This window comes from Coregonus lavaretus, assembly GCF_964263955.1.
Source record: "Coregonus lavaretus genome assembly, chromosome: 36".
Lineage (NCBI taxonomy): Eukaryota > Metazoa > Chordata > Actinopteri > Salmoniformes > Salmonidae > Coregonus > Coregonus lavaretus.
The window spans coordinates 16,541,321-16,564,129 of NC_140023.1; the positions used below are offsets into that span (position 1 = coordinate 16,541,321).

Genomic DNA, 22,809 nt, shown 5'->3' on the forward strand with positions numbered 1-22,809 from the left:
GTAGCCAGACTTTATATGGTATAGAGCATCTATTCTGATCAACCTGAGTCAAAGGTATGCTAATCAACTGAGCTTTGAGAGAGGTAATCAAGACACGCCTATATTTAAACTTACAGTTTCAATGCAATGTGCGAATCTGGCCAGTATTTAATAGCTGTTTCTACATTGATAAACACCATGCGACCACCAGGGGTAGCCAAATGCAAAACAGATGTTTTATTCTTTTTTGCCGTTATTGGACTGAGTAGAAGTACCATTATTCCCACATCAGTACTCAACATAACGAGAACAAGCTTTTGAGGAGGATGTCACAGATCACAGTCCATTCAAAGGAGATGGCCTTATTTTCTGCAGGTGTTTGAACACCTGGAGTGGCTCGTTCATAGCTTTTATGAAATAGCCTACTGCATTACATTTCGAGGAATCGGGTACGTATTCCACGATATTGTGTGTAAAATAGCCGTTTGCTCGTTCAAATTCGATAGATATGGTATTGTTTTGGAATATTGTCGTGCAATTAAATTTAGGCTATGATAGGAAACAGGATGTGTGACTGTGTGAAGTGAACTTATCTAATGATTTACTTACATATATGACTGTGATGTGGTTGTCTCAGATAAATGCACTAACTGTAAATCGCTCTGGAGGATAAGAGCATTTGCTATTATTATTGTGGTGTTTCTGCAGCATATGCATGTCGGTGTTAAAATACCATAGAATGTGTAGCTAAGACATGATATCCATACAGGATCTAACTAGAGCTAAGAATTATGTGTATTTATTGCATTCTCTAGAATAACGTTCTCAAGATATATTGATACTTTGTATCTCAGTTATGGCAACATGTATGTTATAGGATAATGTATCAGTTCTGTGCAATGAATGCAGAAATCTAGTTTTCCTTATTTTCACAGTCATGTACACCATTTTTTCACAAGTTTCATTAATTGGAGGTTAAACCTAATCCCATTTATGCTGTTATCGTCTTTAGAGATAGTTAGTTGATGAAATAGGATCCTAGGCATGTGTCTCCTGTGGATTCAAGATTCTCTGTTGCTCATCACATCTATTTGTATTCCTAAAGGCGTTATAGCAAAAAGCATAACATAAATAAATTCCTATACGTTTTACCGGCCACCGGACGGAGACCTATCAGTGACTAGACAAGGGTGACCAAGAGCTTTCCTATGGTGGCCAGCCAACAGCTGGCCATGGGCAACGGTTCAATCAAAGCCCCACGGCCAGAAGACAGCTGCCTGGCCTCCAGCCTCAAGGTGTGTGACACGGAGCCCTTGAGGCTCAGGATAGCCCACCTGGAAGAAGAGCTGGCCCAGAGGGACCAGGAGTTCAACACCCAGGAGCTGCAGCTGCAGAGCCTGCAGAGAGAGCTGGAGGCTAAAGTCTCCCAGATAGAAAAGCTTCAGGATGCCATCGGCTACAACAGCCTAGGCCGCTCCCCTCCGGCTCCCAACTGCCACCGCATGCTCAGTGTCATCAACCAGGGTCCCACCCGCTTCCACAGGGTGGCTGTAGAGGTCCACCGCAGGCTCAAGGCCAAGGAGGGCGTGTCGGCCGAGCCCACCTCAGGGCACTTCTGTGGGGGTTTCAGAGCCCACCATGTGTCCATAGAGAGGGCTAGTGTTCGCAAGGCCTCCAGGTGGGTGTCAGAGATCGACAGAACCACACAATATTGTTGAGGTTATTGGAGGGTTAATAATTCCAGAAACACATATAAACCCAGTTGCATTGTACAGTATGTGATAATGGGCCACATGTCATGACATGCAAGCAGAAATGTTCCCCAAAGTTTAAAAGCAATCAGCTGGATCTGCGATAATAAAGCCTACCTTGAATCATTATTTGTACTCAGCGGGTCTGGTGTAGGCTACTGTGCATGCACATAAAAGAACCAAGGCCGGGATTCAATCCGATCACACTTTGTCCGCAATGCACATTTTAAAGGCAATGTCCCTGCGTTTGCGGATACCACATTCAGGGTAAACACTGCATATGTCGTCTTAATTGTAAATTACCTTTAAATGGCACATTGTCCAAATCGGATTGAATCGGATTGAATCCCGGCCCAATCCTCCTCTTGAAAGGATAAGACGGTATGGAGCTCTGTCCAAGCCTTTGTAGTGTCTGCCACTCCAAGGAGATTTGAAAGCCTGTATTAACATTGGGGATAATAGGAAGGCACACAGGGAAACAAAGCCATGAGCATCTATATGCAATATGCATGGACTGGATCATTATGGCTTTAATTAAGCAGACCTCGGTTGCCTGCCCCCTACTCTCCTGCTTTAGTCCATTCACCAGGTCCATTTTAGGTTAATGGACTGGCCCTCGGCTGTCTGATGTAATAATTAGAGGCCTTATAGTTAAGAGGGATGCAGGGGGAAACTGACACGCCTAATGGTACTACATTAACTGTTTGTCTCCTTCTACGTGACTGGTTTAGAGACGGGAAAATATAGCGCTTTGTCCATCTATGAAAATCTAACATGAATGCTGTAGTAAAAATACAGTAGTAATGGCCTGATTGAAAGTATCTTGTGATTAACTTAAGCATTTACTCATGGTCGTGTACACTCAACCACCAGTTAGCAGCCCTATTTTATGTTGGGTTTATGGGGCTGTTTAAGGTGAAATAATGTGAAATCTGCTCATGAGGGTGCTATCCCAGTACCTCACTGCATGCATTGTTACTGTACGTGTGTAATAAATGGAATCATTTAGTTCAGAAAAGTTAGCCAGAGGCAATAAAACTATATTATTCAAAATAAAATTATGATATTTGAATGTTGGATGAATATTGATTTGGAGGTGAAAAAAACCTTGACTTCTAAAAGTAGAGAGTGTCTACTTGGAGGTGTTTCTCTGTACCTCTTATCTGTGCTCCTCCTGCTCCCAGCACCAAGAAGCTGATCAATGATGCCATCATGAATAATGACTTCCTGAAGAAGCTGGATCCGCAGCACATGAGGGAGATGGTGGACTGCATGTATGAGAGGATCTACACTGAGGGCCAACTGGTCATCCAGGAGGGAGAACCAGGGAACTACCTCTATGTGCTGGCAGGTCATATCAACTTTATTAATCTCTGTTAACCCAGAAGTAAAATCTCGCGTAATTTGGTCTGCTGCATGATTGACTTATGTGTTCATATGTGTTAGAAATTGAGAGTTCCGGCAAAAAGTTCTCCACCCTCGCAAAAGGAAACTCTCAGCCAAAGAACCCCCCCCCACCCCCCACCCCCACCCCCCACCCCCACCCTCCGATCCATGCAATGTTCTCAAGGCGAAGCAGTTTAAGAACCACCTTCGCCCAATCCTGTCCAAATAATGTCCAAATAACGTGACGAAAACCCACAAATAATAATCCAAGTGCTACTCATTGTCTCATGCATCCCATTCAGTCCCGGCAGATTCTTCGGTCTACATACAGAATCTTCCCACAGGAGATTACAACTTTTGTAACTTCTTCACAAGGGGGGTTGCCTGTGGGTTATAGCACTTACACAGCATATATTTAGCTATTTGTCTATACTCATGCTAGGTTTTTTCTCTTCAGATGGCCTGCTAGAGGTCATGCAGAACGGCAAATTGCTCGGAGAGATGCGTCCCAGGACTGCCTTTGGAGAATTGGCTATATTGTACAACTGTAAGAGAACTGCTACAGTGAAAGGTGAGTTTAACTAGTAGAGTCTGTAGAATGAGAGGATTTGATTCCCCTTTAAGATACAGTACTTCCCCACACACATCATAAACAAAGTGTTCATAATCAAGTGCATATCATGCAACAAACGATCCATATGACATACAAAATTATCCATGTATGAGGCAAAGCAGCATGGCAGCACATGATTTTATGAGAAGTCACCAAGGGACTATTAAAACCTCAATATAAACTGGGTGGTTCGAGTCCTGAATGCTGATTTGGCTGACAGCTGTGGTATACCACAGGTATGACAAAACATTTATTTTTACTGCTCTAATTACGTTGGTAACTAGTTTATAATAGCAATAAGGCACCTCTGGGGTTTGTGGTATATTGGAAATATACCACGGCTAAGGGCTGTATCCAGGCACTTAGCGTTGCGTCGTGCATAAGAACAGCCCTTAGCCATGGTATATTGGCCATATACCACAACCTCTCGTGCCTTATTGCTTAATTAGAATATGCAAATCTCACACAGTCTCCTAGTCAACAGGTGCTTCCTCTAATCTTGCATAGAATAGTATTTGTATTTTTGTATTTATTAAGGATCCCCATTAGCTGCTGCCAAGACATTAAGGCAGTTATATACACAATTTAAAATATTACATGACATTACATATCATAGCACTTTACCCAATACATTTAGTGTGTACGTGTGTGTAGTGTGCGTGTCTTATCATGTGTATGTGTGTCTGTGCCCGTGTGTCTGTCTCTTCACAGTCCCCGCTGTTCCATAAGGTGTGTTTTTATCTGTTTTTAAAATCTGATTCTACTGCTTGCATCAGTTACCTAATGTGGAATAGAGTTCCATGTAGTCATGGCTCTATGTAGTACTGTGGGCCTCCCATAGTCTGTTCTGGACTTGGGGATTGTGAAGAGAACTTTGGTGGCATGTCTTGTGGGGTATGCATGGGTGTCTGAGCTGTGTGCTAGTAGTTTAAACAGACACCTCGGTGCATTCAGCATGTCAACACTTCTTAGAAAAACAAGACATGCCACCAAAGTTCTCTTCACAATCCCCAAGTCCAGAACAGACTATGGGAGGCCCACAGTACTACATAGAGCCATGACTACATGGAACTCTATTCCACATTAGGTAACTGATGCAAGCAGTTACCTAATGTTCTGAGCCAGTTGTAATTTTCCGCGGTCCCTCTTTGTGGCACCTGACCACACGACTGAACAGTAGTCCAGGTGCGACAGAACTAGAGCCTGTAGGACCTGCCTTGTTGATGGTGTTGTTAAAAAGGCAGAACAGAGCTTTATTATGGACAGACTTCTCCCCATCCTAGCTACTGTTGTATCAACATGTTTTGACCTTGACAGTTTACAATCCAGGGTTACTCCAAGCAGTTTAGTCACCATACCTTTTTCAGATATTAAAATGAGTAAATGTTCATGCAATGTTTGGCCAACTCATATAACATTATAAGAGTACCTGGCCCTGTGAATGTCTGATCTGATATGGTGTGTTGATTGGACTTGTGATTTCTAATACCCAGCTGTATCCCAGGCTCATATCTGGGCTCTGGACCGCCAGACCTTCCAGAGTATTATGATGAAGTCTACACAGGCCACGCAAGAAGAGTACTTCAGCTTCCTACGCAGGTACATGTAGGGGCTTGGTCCTCAAGCCTGAAACAGGCATTGATGTAAATGGGAGATTGCATGACAGTTTGAGTTGCGAACGCATATACAGTCAGGTCTGACATTTTTTGCACCCTTGATAAAGATGGGCAAAAAAGACTGTATAAAATAAATAATACAACTCCCGAGCTATATTGTATGCTCAAAGAAATTGGAGAATTCTATTTTATCCTAATACAATTGCTCAGAGAAAGAGATTTTGTTTAACAAGTTATTGCCCCCCCCTGTTTTCAATACCTTTCAATATCTCATCTTGTGAGGATATCGGCACTGAGACTTTTTCTAAAATGTTTTATGAGATTGGAGAACACATTGGTAGGGATCTTAGACTATTCCTCCATACAGAATATTTCCAGATCCTTGATATCCTTTGTCTGCGCTTATGGACTGCCCTCTTCAATTCAAACCACAGTCGGCCATTGATTTTGATGTGTGCTTGGGGTTATTGTCTTGCTGGAAGATCCACTTGCTGCAAAGTTTCAGCCTCCTGGCAGAGGCAACCAGGTTCTTGGCTAAAATGTCCTCGTACTGGGTAATGTTCATGATGCCGTTGACGTTAACAAGGGCCCCAGGACCAGTGGAAGCAAAATAGCCCCATAACATGGGGTTCTTTTCTCATATGCATCTTTCTTTCGAAGCAAAACCCATCACTGGTGTGCATGGCCAAAGAGCTCTATTTTCATATAATCTGACCATAGCACTGGTTCCAATCCAAGTCCCAGTGCTGTTTAGCAAACTCCAGGCGTTTATATTTGTTGGATAACATGAAAATAGAGCTATTTGGCCACACACACCAGTGGTGGGTTTTGTGTCGTAAGGTATTTAAAACAGGGGTGCCAATTATTTTGACCCCTATCTTTTTGAGAGAAAAAAATATGACTTGTTAAACAAAATCTCTTTCTCTAAGCAATTGTATTAGGATAAAATAATATAGTTTCCCAATTTTTAGGAGCATGCAATATATACAGTTGAAGTCGGAAGTTTACATACACCTTAGCCAAATACATTTAAACTCAGTTTTTCACAGTTCCTGACATTTAATCCTAGTAGAAATTCCCTCTCTTAGGTCAGTTAGGATCACCACTTTATTTTAAGAATGTGAAATGTCAGAATAATAGTAGAGAGCATGATTTATTTCAGCTTTTATTTATTTCATCACATTTCCAGTGGGTCAGAAGTTTACATACACTCAATTAGTATTTGTTAGCATTGCCTTTACATTGTTTAACTTGGATCAAACGTTTTGGGGAGCCTTCTTCAAGCTTCCCACAATAAGTTGGGTGAATTTTGGCCCATTCCTCCTGACAGAGCTGGTGTAACTGAGTCAGGTTTGTAGGCCTCCTTGCTCGCACACGCTTTTTCAGTTCTGCCCACAAATGTTCTATAGGATTCAGGTCAGGGCTTTGTGATGACCACTCCAATACCTTGACTTTGTTGTCCTTAAGCCATTTTGCCACAACTTTGGAAGTATGCTTGGGGTCATTGTCCATTTGGAAGACCCATTTGTGACCAAGCTTTAACTTCCTGTCTTGAGATGTTGCTTCAATATATCCACATAATTTTCCTTCCTCATGATGCCATCTATTTTGTGAAGTGCACCAGTCCCTCCTGCAGCAAAGCACCCCCACAGCATGATGCTGCCACCCCCATGATTCACGGTTGGGATGGTGTTCTTCGGCTTGCAAGCCACACCCTTTTTCCTCCAAACATAACGATGGTCATTATGGCCAAACAGTTCTATTTCTGTTTCATCAGACCAGAGGACATTTCTCCAAAAAGTACGATCTTTGTCCCCATGTGCAGTTGCAAACCGTAGTCTGGCTTTTTTATGGCGGTTTTGGAGCAGTGGCTTCTTCCTTGCTGAGAGGCCTTTCAGGTTATGTCGATATAGGACTCGTTTTACTGTGGATATAGATACTTTTGTACCTGTTTCCTCCAGTATCTTCACAAGGTCCTTTGCTGTTGTTCTGGGATTGATTTTGCACCAAAGTACGTTCATCTCTAGGAAACAGAACGCGTCTCCTTCCTGAGCGGTATGACGGCTGTGTGGTCCATGGTGCTTATACTTGCGTACTATTGTTTGTACAGATGAACGTGGTACCTACAGGCATTTGGAAATTGCTCCCAATGATGAACCAGACTTGTGGAGGTCTACAATTTATTTTCTGAGGTCTTGGCTGATTTCTTTTGATTTTCCCATGATGTCAAGCAAAGAGGCACTGAGTTTGAAGGTAGGCCTTGAAATACATCCACAGGTACACCTCCAATTGACTCAAATTATGTCAATTAGCCTATCAGAAGCTTCTAAAGCCATGACATCATTTTCTGGAATTTTCCAAGCTGTTTAAAGGCACAGTCAATTTAGTGTATGTTAAATTCTGACCCACTGGAATTGTGATACAGTGAATTATAAGTGAAATAATCTGTCTGTAAACAATTGTTGGAAAAATTACTTGTGTCATGCACAAAGTAGATGTCCTAACTGACTTGCCAAAACTATAGTTTGTTAACAAGACATTTGTGGAGTGGTTGAAAAACAAGTTTTAATGACTCCAACCTAAGTGTACAGTGGGGAAAAAAAGTATTTAGTCAGCCACCAATTGTGCAAATTCTCCCACTTAAAAAGATGAGAGAGGCCTGTAATTTTCATCATAGGTACACGTCAACTATGACAGACAAATTGAGAAAAAAATATCCAGAAAATCACATTGTACGATTTTTTATGAATTTATTTGCAAATTATGGTGGAAAAAAAATATTTGGTCACCTACAAACAAGCAAGATTTCTGGCTCTCACAGACCTGTAAATTCTTCTTTAAGAGGCTCCTCTGTCCTCCACTCGTTACCTGTATTAATGGCACCTGTTTGAACTTGTTATCAGTATAAAAGACACCTGTCCACAACCTCAAACAGTCACACTCCAAACTCCACTATGGCCAAGACCAAAGAGCTGTCAAAGGACACCAGAAACAAAATTGTAGACCTGCACCAGGCTGGGAAGACTGAATCTGCAATAGGTAAGCAGCTTGGTTTGAAGAAATCAACTGTGGGAGCAATTATTAGGAAATGGAAGACATACAAGACCACTGATAATCTCCCACGATCTGGGGCTCCACGCAAGATCTCACCCTGTGGGGTCAAAATGATCACAAGAACGGTGAGCAAAAATCCCAGAACCACACGGGGGGACCTAGTGAATGACCTGCAGAGAGCTGGGACCAAAGTAACAAAGCCTACCATCAGTAACACACTACGCCGCCAGGGACTCAAATCCTGCAGTGCCAGACATGTCCCCCTGCTTAAGCCAGTACATGTCCAGGCCCGTCTGAAGTTTGCTAGAGTGCATTTGGATGATCCAGAAGAGGATTGGGAGAATGTCATATGGTCAGATGAAACCAAAATATAACTTTTTGGTAAAAACTCAACTTGTCGTGTTTGGAGGACAAAGAATGCTGAGTTGCATCCAAAGAACACCATACCTACTGTGAAGCATGGGGGTGGAAACATCATGCTTTGGGGCTGTTTTTCTGCAAAGGGACCAGGACGACTGATCCGTGTAAAGGAAAGAATGAATGGGGCCATGTATCGTGAGATTTTGATTGAAAACCTCCTTCCATCAGCAAGGGCATTGAAGATGAAACGTGGCTGGGTCTTTCAGCATGACAATGATCCCAAACACACCGCCCGGGCAACGAAGGAGTGGCTTCGTAAGAAGCATTTCAAGGTCCTGGAGTGGCCTAGCCAGTCTCCAGATCTCAACCCCATAGAAAATCTTTGGAGGGAGTTGAAAGTCCGTGTTGCCCAGCGACAGACCCAAAACATCACTGCTCTAGAGGAGATATGCATGGAGGAATGGGCCAAAATACCAGCAACAGTGTGTGAAAACCTTGTGAAGACTTACAGAAAACGTTTGACCTGTGTCATTGCCAACAAAGGGTATATAACAAAGTATTGAGAAACTTTTGTTATTGACCAAATACTTATTTTCCACCATAATTTGCAAATAAATTCATTAAAATCCTACAATGTGATTTTCTGGATTTTTTTTTCTCATTTTGTCTGTCATAGTTGACGTGTACCTATGATGAAAATTACAGGCCTCTCTCATCTTTTTAAGTGGGAGAACTTGCACAATTGGTGGCTGACTAAATACTTTTTTTCCCCACTGTATGTAAACTTACGACTTCAACTGTAGCTCAGTATTTGTATTATTTATTTCATACAGTCTTTTTTGCTCATCTTTATAAAGGGTGCCAATAATTTTGGACCTGACTGTATACTATTAAGTTAGGATTTAGCTCAACAAGGTTATCTTTGAAGTTGTTGGCAATATGTCACATTGCTAAATCCACATTATTAGCCGCATGTTTTTCCCAATAACTATCTCTGTGTACTTACCTTGTACAGTGTATCTCTGCTGAGAGACCTGCCAGAAGAGAAGCTTGCCAAAATCGTTGACTGTCTAGAAATTGTGAGCCTTTACTGTTTTTCTAATCAGACTTTTTCATAACTGGTGATTTGGGAAGATTTGTTGATATAAAAAGTTAATATTTTGTCTCATTCCTAGGACTATTTTGATAAAGGAGAGTATATCATTCGGGAGGGTGAGGAAGGGAACACTTTCTTCATTATAGCTAAAGGAGAGGTAAGAGAAAGGACCCAAATGTCATTGTTCATCTTTGTTGCTGTAAAGAGTCACATTCCTATCTGGCATTACAGAGAAGTTAAATCTCTTATCAAACCATGATAGATCATGCAATCTTATTGCAGAAAACATGCAATCTTAGTGCAGACAAGTCAGCCATTTTGGATCACGGGAAAAAGAGATAGCACTTAACATGCTGTGTTTTCTGCCCAGGTGTGTGTCACTCAGACCACAGAGGGCTGTGCTGAGCCTCAGGAGATAAAGACTCTGGGTGTGGGTGACTACTTTGGAGAAAAAGCCCTCATAAGGTAAGAGCTGTTTACTGATCTCTTTGGCCGATTCAAAATGTTCAATGGGCAAAATCGCTCTGGCCTGGTTTGTCTTGAGCACCAAGTTCAAACACACTTGTAGCATAGTACTGTGGGTTCCCTCATTCTCCCATGTTAAAATGTATTTGTCCTGCAGTATATCAATCAATTCTTAAGGCTAGCCCCCTGACTGACAATCCAAACATTTTACCGCTTCAGTTTCAATCAAATCCTTTCACAATATTGTAGAGTAGTGGGTCGTGGAATGTTAGTCTGGTGACAAAGACATGCATTATCAAACAGCTATTGTATGATTCTGTGGTGAATTTCAATTGGTTTCAGTTCTGTGTAGTTCTGCTGATTTAAATGTGACTGTCTGTCTCTTTCCAGTGAGGATGTGCGTTCAGCAAACATCATTTCCACTGAGAATGACACACAGTGCTTGGTGGTGGACAGAGAGTGAGTAGCTTCATTGCACACACACAGACGCATGCGCACACACACACACACAAACACTCATACACGCATACACACATACTGAAATTAAACAACAGTCGTGTGTTGACATTTTCCATTTATCGCTTTGGTACTATTTTCACAACTATGTGGTGAATTTTCAAACCTCTTAGTACAACACTCCAAACTGGTCATACTTGTAATGCAGACAGTCTTACATTCTAAATCTTTCATTGTGCATTCATTTTGTTTGGAGACATCTTTCACCACACAACCATTGGTCCAAAATATATGTTTACTGTGAAATATAATGAGTACATTGGTTTAATCACCAAAACAACATAATGATATCTTCTCAATTTAGCTGTTTTAACAACCAGTAAATCCAATAGGAAAAAAATACAAGATACATGTTTCAAAATTGCCCTTTGAAGTCCTGAAAGTAATATGCTATAGTACTGTAAATTACAGTACATTACATTGTTTTCACATTAGGCAATATACTTGCACTACCCATTAAAATTGACTGAACATCAAATTGTGATCAAAGGTGTGATCATTGAAGACATCTTTCACAATGTAATCAAATGAAAGAAATGAAAGAAACATCATGTTTAAGCAGCACTAGTTTGCATCAAGCCTGTCTTGAGCGTTTGACCAAAGGTTCTCATCCACATTGCAGTGTATGTCCTCATTGTTCATGCACCTGGGGAAAAACCTTTTGGCATGGCGAATCCAAGTCTGACATTGGTCATGGTTGGTGTCATCGCATGCCTCATCCATGGCCTGAAGGAGGGTGGCACGCTCATGTGGATGACGATCATACACCTTCCACCTCCATGTTGAAAATAATTCCTCAATAGGGTTGAGGAAAGGAGAATATGAGGGCAGGTATTGGTTCAGGAATCGGGGATGGGCACAAAACCATGCCTGAACCACCTCTGCATGGTGGAACCTGACATTGTCCCACAAAATGACATACATGAACCCTTCACCTTGACAGGCCTGCTCAATCTCATTGAGGAACTCAATGAGGTGTGCAGCATTGTAGGACCCAAGTAGAGGCCTAAGCCCTACCACACCATCTTCAGATATGGCTGCACAAATGGAGATGTTTCCCCCACGTTATCCAGGCATTTGAACGGTACGAGTAGTCAATATGTATGGTAATCATGTATTGCATTTTACAGTATTGTATTGTACTTATGTATTGTAGGGGTCCTGTGTGGCTCAGTTGGTTAGAGAATGGCACTAGCAACACCAGGGTTGTGGGTTAAATTCTTACTGGGGTCAAATACAAAAATGTATGGACTTACTGCTGTTACTTTGGATAAAAGCGTCTGCTACGTAAATGGCATGTATTACAGTACTCTGTTGGCCAATGCAATTTTAGGAAAGCAGTGTAAAAAAACCTCAGCAGAAGACCCCATTAACTTAATTTGTACTGTATAGGGGATGCATTTGTTACATACAGTACATCTCTGTTCTTGTCAATATCCAATTTTGTTTAAAATTACTGAGTCAAATCATAGTAGTCCTGATCATAATTGTACATTACAGTATATATCATAATTTATATGTTTATACTTTACAAACATACATTTTAATTATGTAATTCTCAAAATCTGTATATAGTAGACAAATCAGTTAAAAATCTATAGGTTTACAAAATGGTTAATTGATTATCAATTAAGAGCAGTTGGATTAAGTAATAGTAAAAGCTATTTTAACAAATGAGAAGACATGAAAAAAAAAATGTATGCACTCACTAACTGTAAGTCGCTCTGGATAAGAGCGTCTGCTAAAATGACTAAAATGTAAAATGTAAGACAATCATAACAAAAGTTATGTGAGCATTACATCGTGAAAGGCAAGTACTTTATATGAACATGCGTTGCAATGCGAAACATGTATTTCTAGATGAAACACTGATTAAGTTTGGTGAAAAAGTGACTGTATGATTTTGTGTGTTGTACTCAGCCAATTGATAATGTGTTTTGAGTTTTGAAAGAACTGCTTTTTTGATGATCTATTTTGAGTTTTGTACTAAGAGTTGTGAAAATGTACCACATTATTTGTGAAAATTGCACCAAAACGATTGGGAAAAAAACGGTATGCTACCTCTCTAGCAACTTCAACCAGATGGTGGGCACTTATGAGGAACTGCAGGCATACCTGAAGGAATACGTCGAAGAGCTCTCCCGACGCGACGAGAGGAGAAATGCACTGTGAGTAGTGGAGGCCACAAAATTACTGTTACCACACATAATTCAAATAACAAATGGCAGTTACATTTACAAATACCCACCCACCCCAGAAACGTTAGGGCCTCACTGTGTGCAGAAACAGATATTTAGGAGTGCACCATTAAACTCAAATGATTCCCCCTCCCCCCTCCTTCCACAGGCCCATCTCCCCCCTTATCGACTCGTCCCCAGAGGCCCAGGAGGTGTGTCGGCTCAGGGAGAGGATCGCCGTCATCCCTACCCATGACCCCTTCCAGGACTTGGAGGTCATAGCGACACTGGGCATGGGCGGCTTCGGCCGAGTAGAGCTGGTGAGTGGCCTGATGTTTGGGTCACACCACCCGGAGCAATGTCGAAAACAGCAGCATAGGGCATAGGCCTACAGTTGATATAAAAACAATTTAACATACACTGAGTATACAAAACATTAAGAACACCTGCTTTTTCCATGAAATCTATGATCCCTTATTGTTGTCACTTGTTAAATCCACTTCAGTCAGTGTAGATGAAGGGGAGGAGACAGGTTAAAGAAGGAATTTAAAGCCTTGAGACAGAGACATGGATTGTGTATGTGTGCCGTTCAGAGGGTGAATTGGCAAGACAAAATATTTAAGTGCCTTTGAACGGGGTATGGTAGTAGGTGCCAGGCTTACCGGTTTGTGTCAAGAACTGCAACGCTGCTGGGTTTTTCACACTTAACAGTTTCCCGTGTGTATAAAGAATGGTCCACCACCCAAAGGACATCCAGCCAACTTGACACAACTGTGGGAAGCATTGGAGTCAACATGGGCCAGCATCCCTGTGGAACGTTTCGACACCTTGTAGAGTCCATGCCCCGACGAATTGAGGCTGTTCTGAGGGCAAAAGGCGAGGGTGCAAATCAATATTAGGAAGGTGTTCTTAATGTTTTGTACACTCAGTGTAGTTTCCCCTTTGGTTGGACATTTTGGGGGTAGATGGTGGTGGTGAATGGTGGTGAATCTACACAGTTTTAAATTCTTTTATAAATTGAAAGGGGGGGCAACTCAATATTAGGAAGGTTTTCCTAATGTTTGGTATACTCAGTGTATATGTAAACAATATGAGTAATTGTTTTATTGCAGGTGAAACTGAGAGATGAAGACTCCACATTTGCTCTGAAGTGTATTAAAAAGAAGCACATTGTGGACACAAGACAACAGGAGCACATCTACTCTGAGAAGAACATCCTTCAGCAGACCAAATCACACTTCATAGTCAGGTCTGTGTCATGTGTTCATGCTGCTCTGGTCCTCAAGGTTTGTTTTCAGACAACACTGCCCATTGCAGAGTCCCCAAAGCATTGTAAACATTCAAAGCTTTTTATTCATGCTTTTGTTCAAGCTTTGACAACTGCATGGTTTTCCTAGAGTACTTTACATGATACATGTTTGTAGCGGTGTGAAGGAGTTCCAATATGAATAGAACACAAGTTACCCATTCATCCAGACTGCTGTCACCTGGAATGATACAGTGAAATGGACCTTATGACAATCAAGTTCACCCCAAGAGCAAGAGGGAGACAACACATATTGATGTTTGCAAGGCCTACCATGTAAAAAATCTTATAGGTTTTGTACTCTATTTCCCATCATCAATTGCTTTTTGAAAGATGCTCTTGTACTGTTTGAGGAAAACAACATTTGGTCATACAATATCATTTAGTCGCAATAGGTCGATTTATGCAAAGTAGGACCTCATGTGTATCCACTGAATGCATAAATGAACAGTTAAGTGAAGGACAAATTCATTGTTGTTCAGACCACACACAATGGAAATTAATAAAACATGTATTGTATTTATCTAGTCTATGAATAATGCATGTTTAGAGTGTGGTTTCAAACAGAAAGTCAAATATGTAATATAAATGAGGCAGTAGCTGCCTAAATCAGTCTTCCCTACATACTTTTATTTGATTTTTAAGATCATGAAACAAATATTATGCTCATGATTTTCTCTAGTTTTCGACAAAGGGATGTTTATTTTTTCCCAAGTGATATGGTTCCATTGCCATGACTCCCATGACTTGAAAGTGAAAGGTCTCATTTCACTGAATAGCCTATACAGACAAGACTTTGTATCTTAGGTCAGCTCTCAGATTGACAGGGGAAAAGGGACTGTGGAAGTGAATGGTGTTGACCTTGAAACAAGAAGTAGTTCTCTCTTACGAGAGAGAGGCCCCTCTCTATGGTCCGGAAGGAGTTGCTAAGGAGTCCCTTTAAAGAATGTCAGTTCAAGAGCAGTTGGATTAAGTAATAGTAAAAGCTATTTTAACAAATGAGAAGACATGAAAAAAAAATGTATGCACTCGCTCTGGATAAGAGCATCTGCTAAAATGACTAAAATGTAAGACAATCATAACAAAAGTGATATGAGCATTACATCGTGAAAGGCAAGTACTTTATATGAACATGGTAGGCCTTGCAAACACATATTGATGTTTGCAAGGCCTACCATGTAAAAAATCTTATAGGTTTTGTACTCATAGAGGCCCCTCTCTATGGTCCGGAAGGAGTTGCTAAGGAGTCCCTTTAAAGAATGTCAGTTTGTCCGGGGTCTCACCACTGAGTGTAGACTGAGGTTTGATTTATTTGCCCTGTGACATTCAAGGATAGAAGTCCTGGGCAAACACTGCTTCCAACTGCCACCCAAAAAGGAACGTTCCGTTTGAGTGCAATATCCATCCTCACACATCTCTCTTTTCCCACTCTCAAAATGGTCCTTTCTCTCCATCTGCTTCAGCCTCAATTGACAAACAGATCCAAGGCAAACAAATGGCAGCTTAACTGCTTGAAAGTACTTCATCCAAAGAAATATACTACAAAGCAGAAGACCTCTCTCAAGCACTCATGTCTTTAAGAACCCCAGAACAGTAGTATTGTTCAGATGGTCCTCTAAATGTCACTGTGTTCCAGGTTGTTTCGGACATTCCGAGATGACAAGTATGTGTACATGCTACTGGAGGTCTGCCTGGGTGGGGAGCTGTGGAGTATACTACGGGACATGTGAGTGTAGGTTGTTTTACATCTGCTAAAACACCCAAAAGCCTGGAATCAATAATACCAATCAATCATCAGTATTAAGTCCTAGTATGTGTCTGAATGTTGGCCTTGGCTGTGATACAGGAGTTCCTTTGAGGAGCAGACAGCCCGCTTCTGCATTGCCTGTGTCCTGGAAGCCTTTGACTACCTCCACGCCAGAGGAATCATCTACAGAGACCTGAAACCTGAGAACCTACTACTGGATGCAGAAGGCTATGTCAAAATGGTAATAGACCTTCATTTGATCACTGCTCATTTTCAGTTGTTTGTACATAGTCATGTACAATATGTTCATGTTACAGTATCTGTCTGTTTCCTCAGGCTGACTTTGGTTTTGCTAAGAGGATAGGCCTGGGGAAGAAGACATGGACGTTCTGTGGGACCCCAGAGTATGTGGCCCCAGAGGTCATCATGAACAAGGGCCATGACTTTGGAGCTGACTGCTGGTCTCTGGGGATCCTCATCTTTGAGTTGCTGACAGGCAGGTGAGTCACTATGACAGTCTGGCATGTGGCTCACAGTAATAGTAAAAATGGTGCTGCTCTTGAATTTGTCTCTACGAACACTTAACTCTGAGAGGAACCATTAGGCATTAGGGCCCCATTTGGCAACCATGGTAACCAGCTTGACATGGAGAGGTTGAGTGTATGAGAGACTATTTGAGATAGCTTTTTGTGCTGCATTAGATATACAGTGTGTCTAAGTGTTTCCAGCATGTCCATAAAACCATTATTTTTTTGTTGCTATAGTCACCATTAACAGGAACCCTAAATTTCTGTTTTGTACCTATTTTAGTCCGCCCTTTTCCGGAACCGACCCCATTAAGATCTACACCATGGTCCTCCATGGGATTGAAAAGGTTGACTTCCCCAAGAGGATCAGCAAGCGCCCTGATGACCTTATCAGGAGACTCTGCAAGTATGTGGCTGTGGCATCACAAACTGCTGCCGTGCTTGCCAATAAAAATGTTGTCAGGGACAACTTACTATTAGTCATTTTTATTAATCACACACATACAAACACACACCTTTTGGGGAGATGGGAAATTGGAGACTATAGGCTATGCCTATTAACCCAGTAGGGGTTTGTGCCTCTGATGATTAGAGGCTGTAGTTGAATGAACTAAGCAGTGTGTCTGTCTGTCTACTTTGTTTGAGGTAAAGCCAACACAAAAAATAATACTCTGTAGTGCAACCCTTATTTGCATCACCATTTCAGCTGACAAAATAACATGTTTATATTCTACCGATACAGTGCCTTGCAAAAGTATTCATCCCTCTTGGCGTTTTTCCTATCTTGTTACATTACAGCTGTAATTTAAATGGATTTTTATTTGGATTTCATGTAATGGACATACACAAAATAGTCCAAATTGGTGAAGTAAAAAAAATAAAAAAAACTTGTTTCAAATAATTCTAAAAAATACATAATGTGGTGCGTGCATATCTATTCACCCCCTTTGCTATGAAGCTCCTAAATAAGATCTGGTGCAACCAATTACCTTCAGAAGTAACATAATTAGTTAAATAAAGTCCACCTGTGCGCAATCAAAGTGTCACATGATTTGTCACATGATCTCAGTATATATACACCTGTTCTGAAAGGCCCCAGAGTCTGCAACACCACTAAGCAAGGGGCACCACCAAGAAATCGGCACCATGAAGACCAAGGAGCTCTCCAAACAGGTCAGGGACAAAGTTGTGGAGAAGTACAGATCAGGGTTGGGTAAAAAAAAAATATCTGAAACTTTGAAGATCCCACGGAGCACCATTAAATCCATTATTAAAAAAATGGAAAGAATATGGCACCACAACAAACCTGCCAAGAGAGGGCCGCCCACCAAAACTCATGGACCAGGCAAGGAGGGCATTAATCAGAGAGGCAACAAAGAGACCAAAGATGACCCTGAAGGAGCTGCAAAGCTCCACAGCAGAGATTGGAGTATTTGTCCATAGGACCACTTTAAGCCGTACGCTCCACAGAGCTGGGCTTTGCGGAAGAGTGGCCAGAAAAAAGCCATTGCTTAAAGAAAAAAATAAGCAAACACGTTTGGTGTTCGTCAAAAGGCATGTGGGAGACTCCCCAAACATATGGAAGAAGGTACTCTGGTCAGATGAGATTAAAATTGAGCTTTTTGGCCATCAAGGAAAACGCTATGTCTGGCGCAAACCCAACATCTCTCATCACCCCGAGAACACCATCCCCACAGTGAAGCATGGTGGTGGCAGCATCATGCTGTGGGGTTGTTTTTCATCGGCAGGGACTGGGAAACTGGTCAGAATTGAAGGAATGATGGATGGCGCTTAATACAGGGAAACCTGTTTCAGTCTTCCAGAGATTTGAGACTGGGACGGAGGTTCACCTTCCAGCAGGACAATGACCCTAAGCATACTGCTAAAGCAACACTCAAGTGGTTTAAGGGGAAACATTTAAATGTCTTGGAATGGCCTAGTCAAAGCCCAGACCTCAATCCAATTGAGAATCTGTGGTATGACTTAAAAGATTGCTGTACACCAGCGGAACCCATCCAACTTGAAGGAGCTGGAGCAGTTTTGCCTTGAAGAATAGCCAAAAATCCCAGTGGCTAGATGTGCCAAGCTTATAGAGAAATACCCCAATAGACTTCCAGCTGTAATTGCTGCAAAAGGTGGCTATACAAAGTATTGACTTGGGGGGGGGGGTGAATAGTTATGCACGCTCAAGTTCTGTTTTTTTGTCATATTTCTTGTTTGTTTCACAATAAAAAATATTTTGCATCTTCAAAGTGGTAGGCATGTTGTGTAAATCAAATGATACAAACCCCCAAAAAATCATTTTTATTTCCAGGTTGTAAAATAAGAAAAATGCCAAGGGTGGTGAATACTTTCGCAAGCCACTGTATGCTACTGGATAATGCTAGTGAGCACCATGTTTCAAATCCTTTGGCCAGCTCAGTCACACAACAATTGGGCCTGTAGTAATTGACCAGACAAAAACCATTGACAGTTATTGGTCCATGAGTGGCCTGCATTGATGTCTTCAGGAAATCACATGTCAAACCAGACCAGCTCTGAATCAAACAGACTGCGTCATATCTACTGTATCAACCTGCTTTCATGTGTATAGGGTATTAGCTGCAATCATGTTATCGGCATTCAGTTTGTCCAGATGGTTGTCAACAATAACAGACCCATGCATAATTTCCTTCCCTTAGGCTCAACCCTGTGGACAGGCTTGGTAATAAGAAGAACGGCATCATCGACATTAAGAAACACAAGTTGGTCCACTTCTTATTAATGAAGCATCATCAACACCACTCCACACCTATCATCATCAATACCACTAAACACCTAGCCAGATCCTATATCCTAGACACTCATCAGCTACTGTGATACTAATGATGCACCATACAAGGATACAAGCACTATTGAAATATATTATTTGTAATTGCTGTTCTTTAACTGATTAATCCATTGATGGATTTCTGGTCCAATGCAATACGAATCCAGCTCAGGTTTAACAGCTTGCTCAGTGGTGCCTTCATAACCAGTAGGTTACCCATCTAGCACATTTGGTTCCTTGGAAGTTGTGGGAATGTACGTTTTTGGTTTCCCATTGGTTCTCGGAAACAAAGTCATACGTTTCCTGACCGGTAAAACAAATCAAAAATTAAACTTTCTGAGAACGGAAGAAAAAATGTATTGTCCTGGGAACATACGTTTTAGGTTGCAGGGAGGTTCTGAGAACATTTTACTATGGTTCCCTGAATGTTTTTCTGGGAGGTTTTATTAGTGATCTGAGAACAGAAATGGTAGGTTATTTGAAGGTAAGTAAATAACGTTTTAAGAACATTTTCTAAATTTTGTGAATGTTTTGAACGAAATGTTTAAATAACTTCCTTAAAACGTTCACTGAATATTTCAATAAGACTTTTAATAACACTGCTAGCCTAGTTTAACTGTTTTGAACTCCAAGCACAGATAGGACACATGGAAATAAATTTGTAATGCAAACACATTTATGTTTTATTGTGACATGGTGTCAGTGAGATTCAAACTTATGATCTTCTGTTCTCTATCCATGGAATTAGTCCACTGCGCCACCAGGATGGAGCTAACATACCATGTTTTTTTTATTCATACAAAGCTGTTCATTTTAGTCTATTCAAACAGACCCCATTTCAAAGGAAACAAGCACTCATTAAGATCAAGTGTGGCCAATTAGTGGATTAGCCAACACACCTGAACACCCTTAACAAGATAGAGGATAGCGAGAGTTTTGTTGACACTGAGAATGGAATGTATGTTTTTACATTCTTAGAACATTCTTTAGAACATTACTAATGTTTTCTTGTGTTTTTTATGGAAGGTTTTCTTAAACTTAGAACGTTCTCTGAACTAGGGATGTGCACGGTTATTCGAATAATCAAATACTTGTGTGAGTATTCATTTTTGGGCCCAAAAATGTATAGGCCTATTTTAACACTGAAAAGGCTTTTTCTAAATTAAATTAAAATATCCATGTGACATTGTTGCATACAAGGATATATCATGACATTTCAAATAATTAATTTAATAAAACACCAAACTTTTCAATGTAGTTTTTATGACATGCGTAGTGAGAGTTCACTAATGCAATGCAAGATGGAATAAAATTACGGAATTAAAAGTTAGCAAAATGAGAAGGAGTAGGCTACAAAGAGCAACCATCTGGTAGGCTGTTGTTTTATCTGAATGGGGTTGGGGAGAAAGTGCCAAATGTAGCATCAATCAGTCTAGCTAGGCTACTCCAGTCAATACAGGCACTGTTATATGGGATGATAAATAACATTGTGGCAGCTACAAGTTAGCTAGTCTTGGCTGTAGCCGAGTAGCGTCTCTCTCTCTGCCGCTGTCTGCTCGCTCCCGTCTCACCGGCACCTCCACAGCTGCAGCAATAGAGCACCAGCCTCTCCCTTGCGCAGCAGTGCTAAGGTTTAAAAAAAGGTTTTTAAAAAGTGTATTTCGAATATCCAGGTATCCAACAAAAATGTATGATGTACTGAAATTCCCACAAAAGAATGTTGTTTCTTAACGTTCTCTGAACAATTTGAGAACATTACTTTATATAGAAGCGTGAGGAAACCTGTAGGAAATGTTATGCTAAAGTACTGAAATTCCTACAGAAGAATGTTGTTTCTTAACATTCTCTGAACTATTTGAGAACATTCCCAATGTCAAACCAGTTGGAAAACGTTCCTAGAACATTACAAAAAATGTAATTAAATGTAACCATGTTTGAACTTTTAGAAACGTTCTGTTAAATTAATGATATTTTTTTGTCAAGTTCCTTAAATTTACTGAGAATGTTCCAAAGCCAAGCAACTATCCTGCACCATTCCCAGAACGTTGTGGGAAGGTTGAATGCAAAATAACCATAGGACAACCGCACTCTCTAAGAAACATATGGTTCTCAGAACGTTATGTGCTAGCTGGGAATGGATCATTCTCTCACCATTCATAATAATATCAGAACCGTATTAAAACTTCCATTGGTGTCAAATTCTTTCTGCACTGTGCAGACAATTGTGTGATGAGCACCTTCCCCTCCCTCCTCTTCAGTATCATGTCACAACAGGCAGTATTGCATAACAAACAGCACTTTCACCTGGGAGCAATTAGCCGTGAGAATGAGGAGTGCAGCTGTGCCCCTACTCAGCAGAGCAGAGCCTGAATAGACCATAAAACTGGCAGAGCTGGCTTCCTCTCAAGTCATCAGAGCACTAATGTTTGAAGCAGGAGGAATATGGTTTTGTTTTTAACTCACAGAGCAAATTATAAGGTTGAATGATGTTTGGTAGAAATGGTATAAAAACATTAGTGACCCTATTAGCAGACCTACGTCATTCTGTTTTTGGTGTTGCTATGATTGCATACTCCTGTGTGTGTGTGTGCGTGTGTGTGTGTGAGTGAGTGTGTGTGTGACTTCCTGTAGAAGAATTGTATTTTTTTTCCACTGCTTGAAATAGGGTCCTGTAGGCTGGGAGCTGTCTTTGTGGAGTAACTTGTGCATGTGTGCAATATCTACAGTATACAGACTGTGCTGTATTGTATTGGTTCTGGTGTAGCGTGTAGGCACTGGGGGATGATGGGATCTGTAGTTCTGACAGAAAATTAACAGCTGCCTCTTTGTGACGTCCTGCAGATGGTTCCAGGGCTTTAACTGGGAGGGGCTGAGACGCCAGAAGCTCATATCGCCACTGAAGAGAGAGGTGAAGTGCTACAATGCGTAATATTCCATTTACAAAATAAAAGAGCACATGACTGCTAAAGAAGTTATTGGATGTGACTGTATCTTACTGGTGTTCTTTGATGTTCCTCTTCCCAGCTGAAGGGGCCGATGGACCACAGCCACTTTGACATCTTCCCCCCAGAGCTGGAGGAGCCACCAGATGAGCTGTCAGGCTGGGACAAGGACTTCTGAGGTGCCCCTGGAGCCTCTACACCCTAAAGCCTTGTCTCCAAATAGGTGGTGTCACTCTACTACCTGACGCTCGTGTTCCGCTAGTGCAGTGAACTGTGCTATCTGCCTTAAAACAATAAACTCCACAGAAGCAGCCATGACTGAATACTGTAATCCCATCTCTTCCCTGCGGTTGCCATACTTACCATACATTTGACATCATGACTGCCTGCCTGTTGCTGCCTTTCTGGCCTGCAGACGGAGAAGATTGCCTCTTAAGGATTGCGTTTTAGGCTTTTGGCCGGAGG

General features: G+C 41.3%; 1 protein-coding gene across 1 annotated transcript; it reads left to right on the forward strand.

The window, feature by feature from the left end:
* Positions 1 to 1,187: 1,187 nt before the first annotated feature.
* LOC311110730 (cGMP-dependent protein kinase 2-like) lies at positions 1,188 to 22,522 on the forward strand (the record flags this gene model as incomplete). The annotated part of the gene is made up of 18 exons (XM_084153290.1): positions 1,188 to 1,657; positions 2,915 to 3,081; positions 3,574 to 3,687; positions 5,223 to 5,328; positions 9,775 to 9,838; positions 9,935 to 10,012; positions 10,226 to 10,320; positions 10,711 to 10,779; positions 12,906 to 13,004; positions 13,183 to 13,333; positions 14,126 to 14,262; positions 15,956 to 16,045; positions 16,166 to 16,307; positions 16,403 to 16,566; positions 16,877 to 16,999; positions 19,275 to 19,337; positions 22,244 to 22,310; positions 22,427 to 22,522. 18 exons carry the CDS (start codon positions 1,188 to 1,190, stop codon positions 22,520 to 22,522), a joined length of 2,295 nt encoding a protein of 764 aa, XP_084009416.1.
* Positions 22,523 to 22,809: the final 287 nt, after the last annotated feature.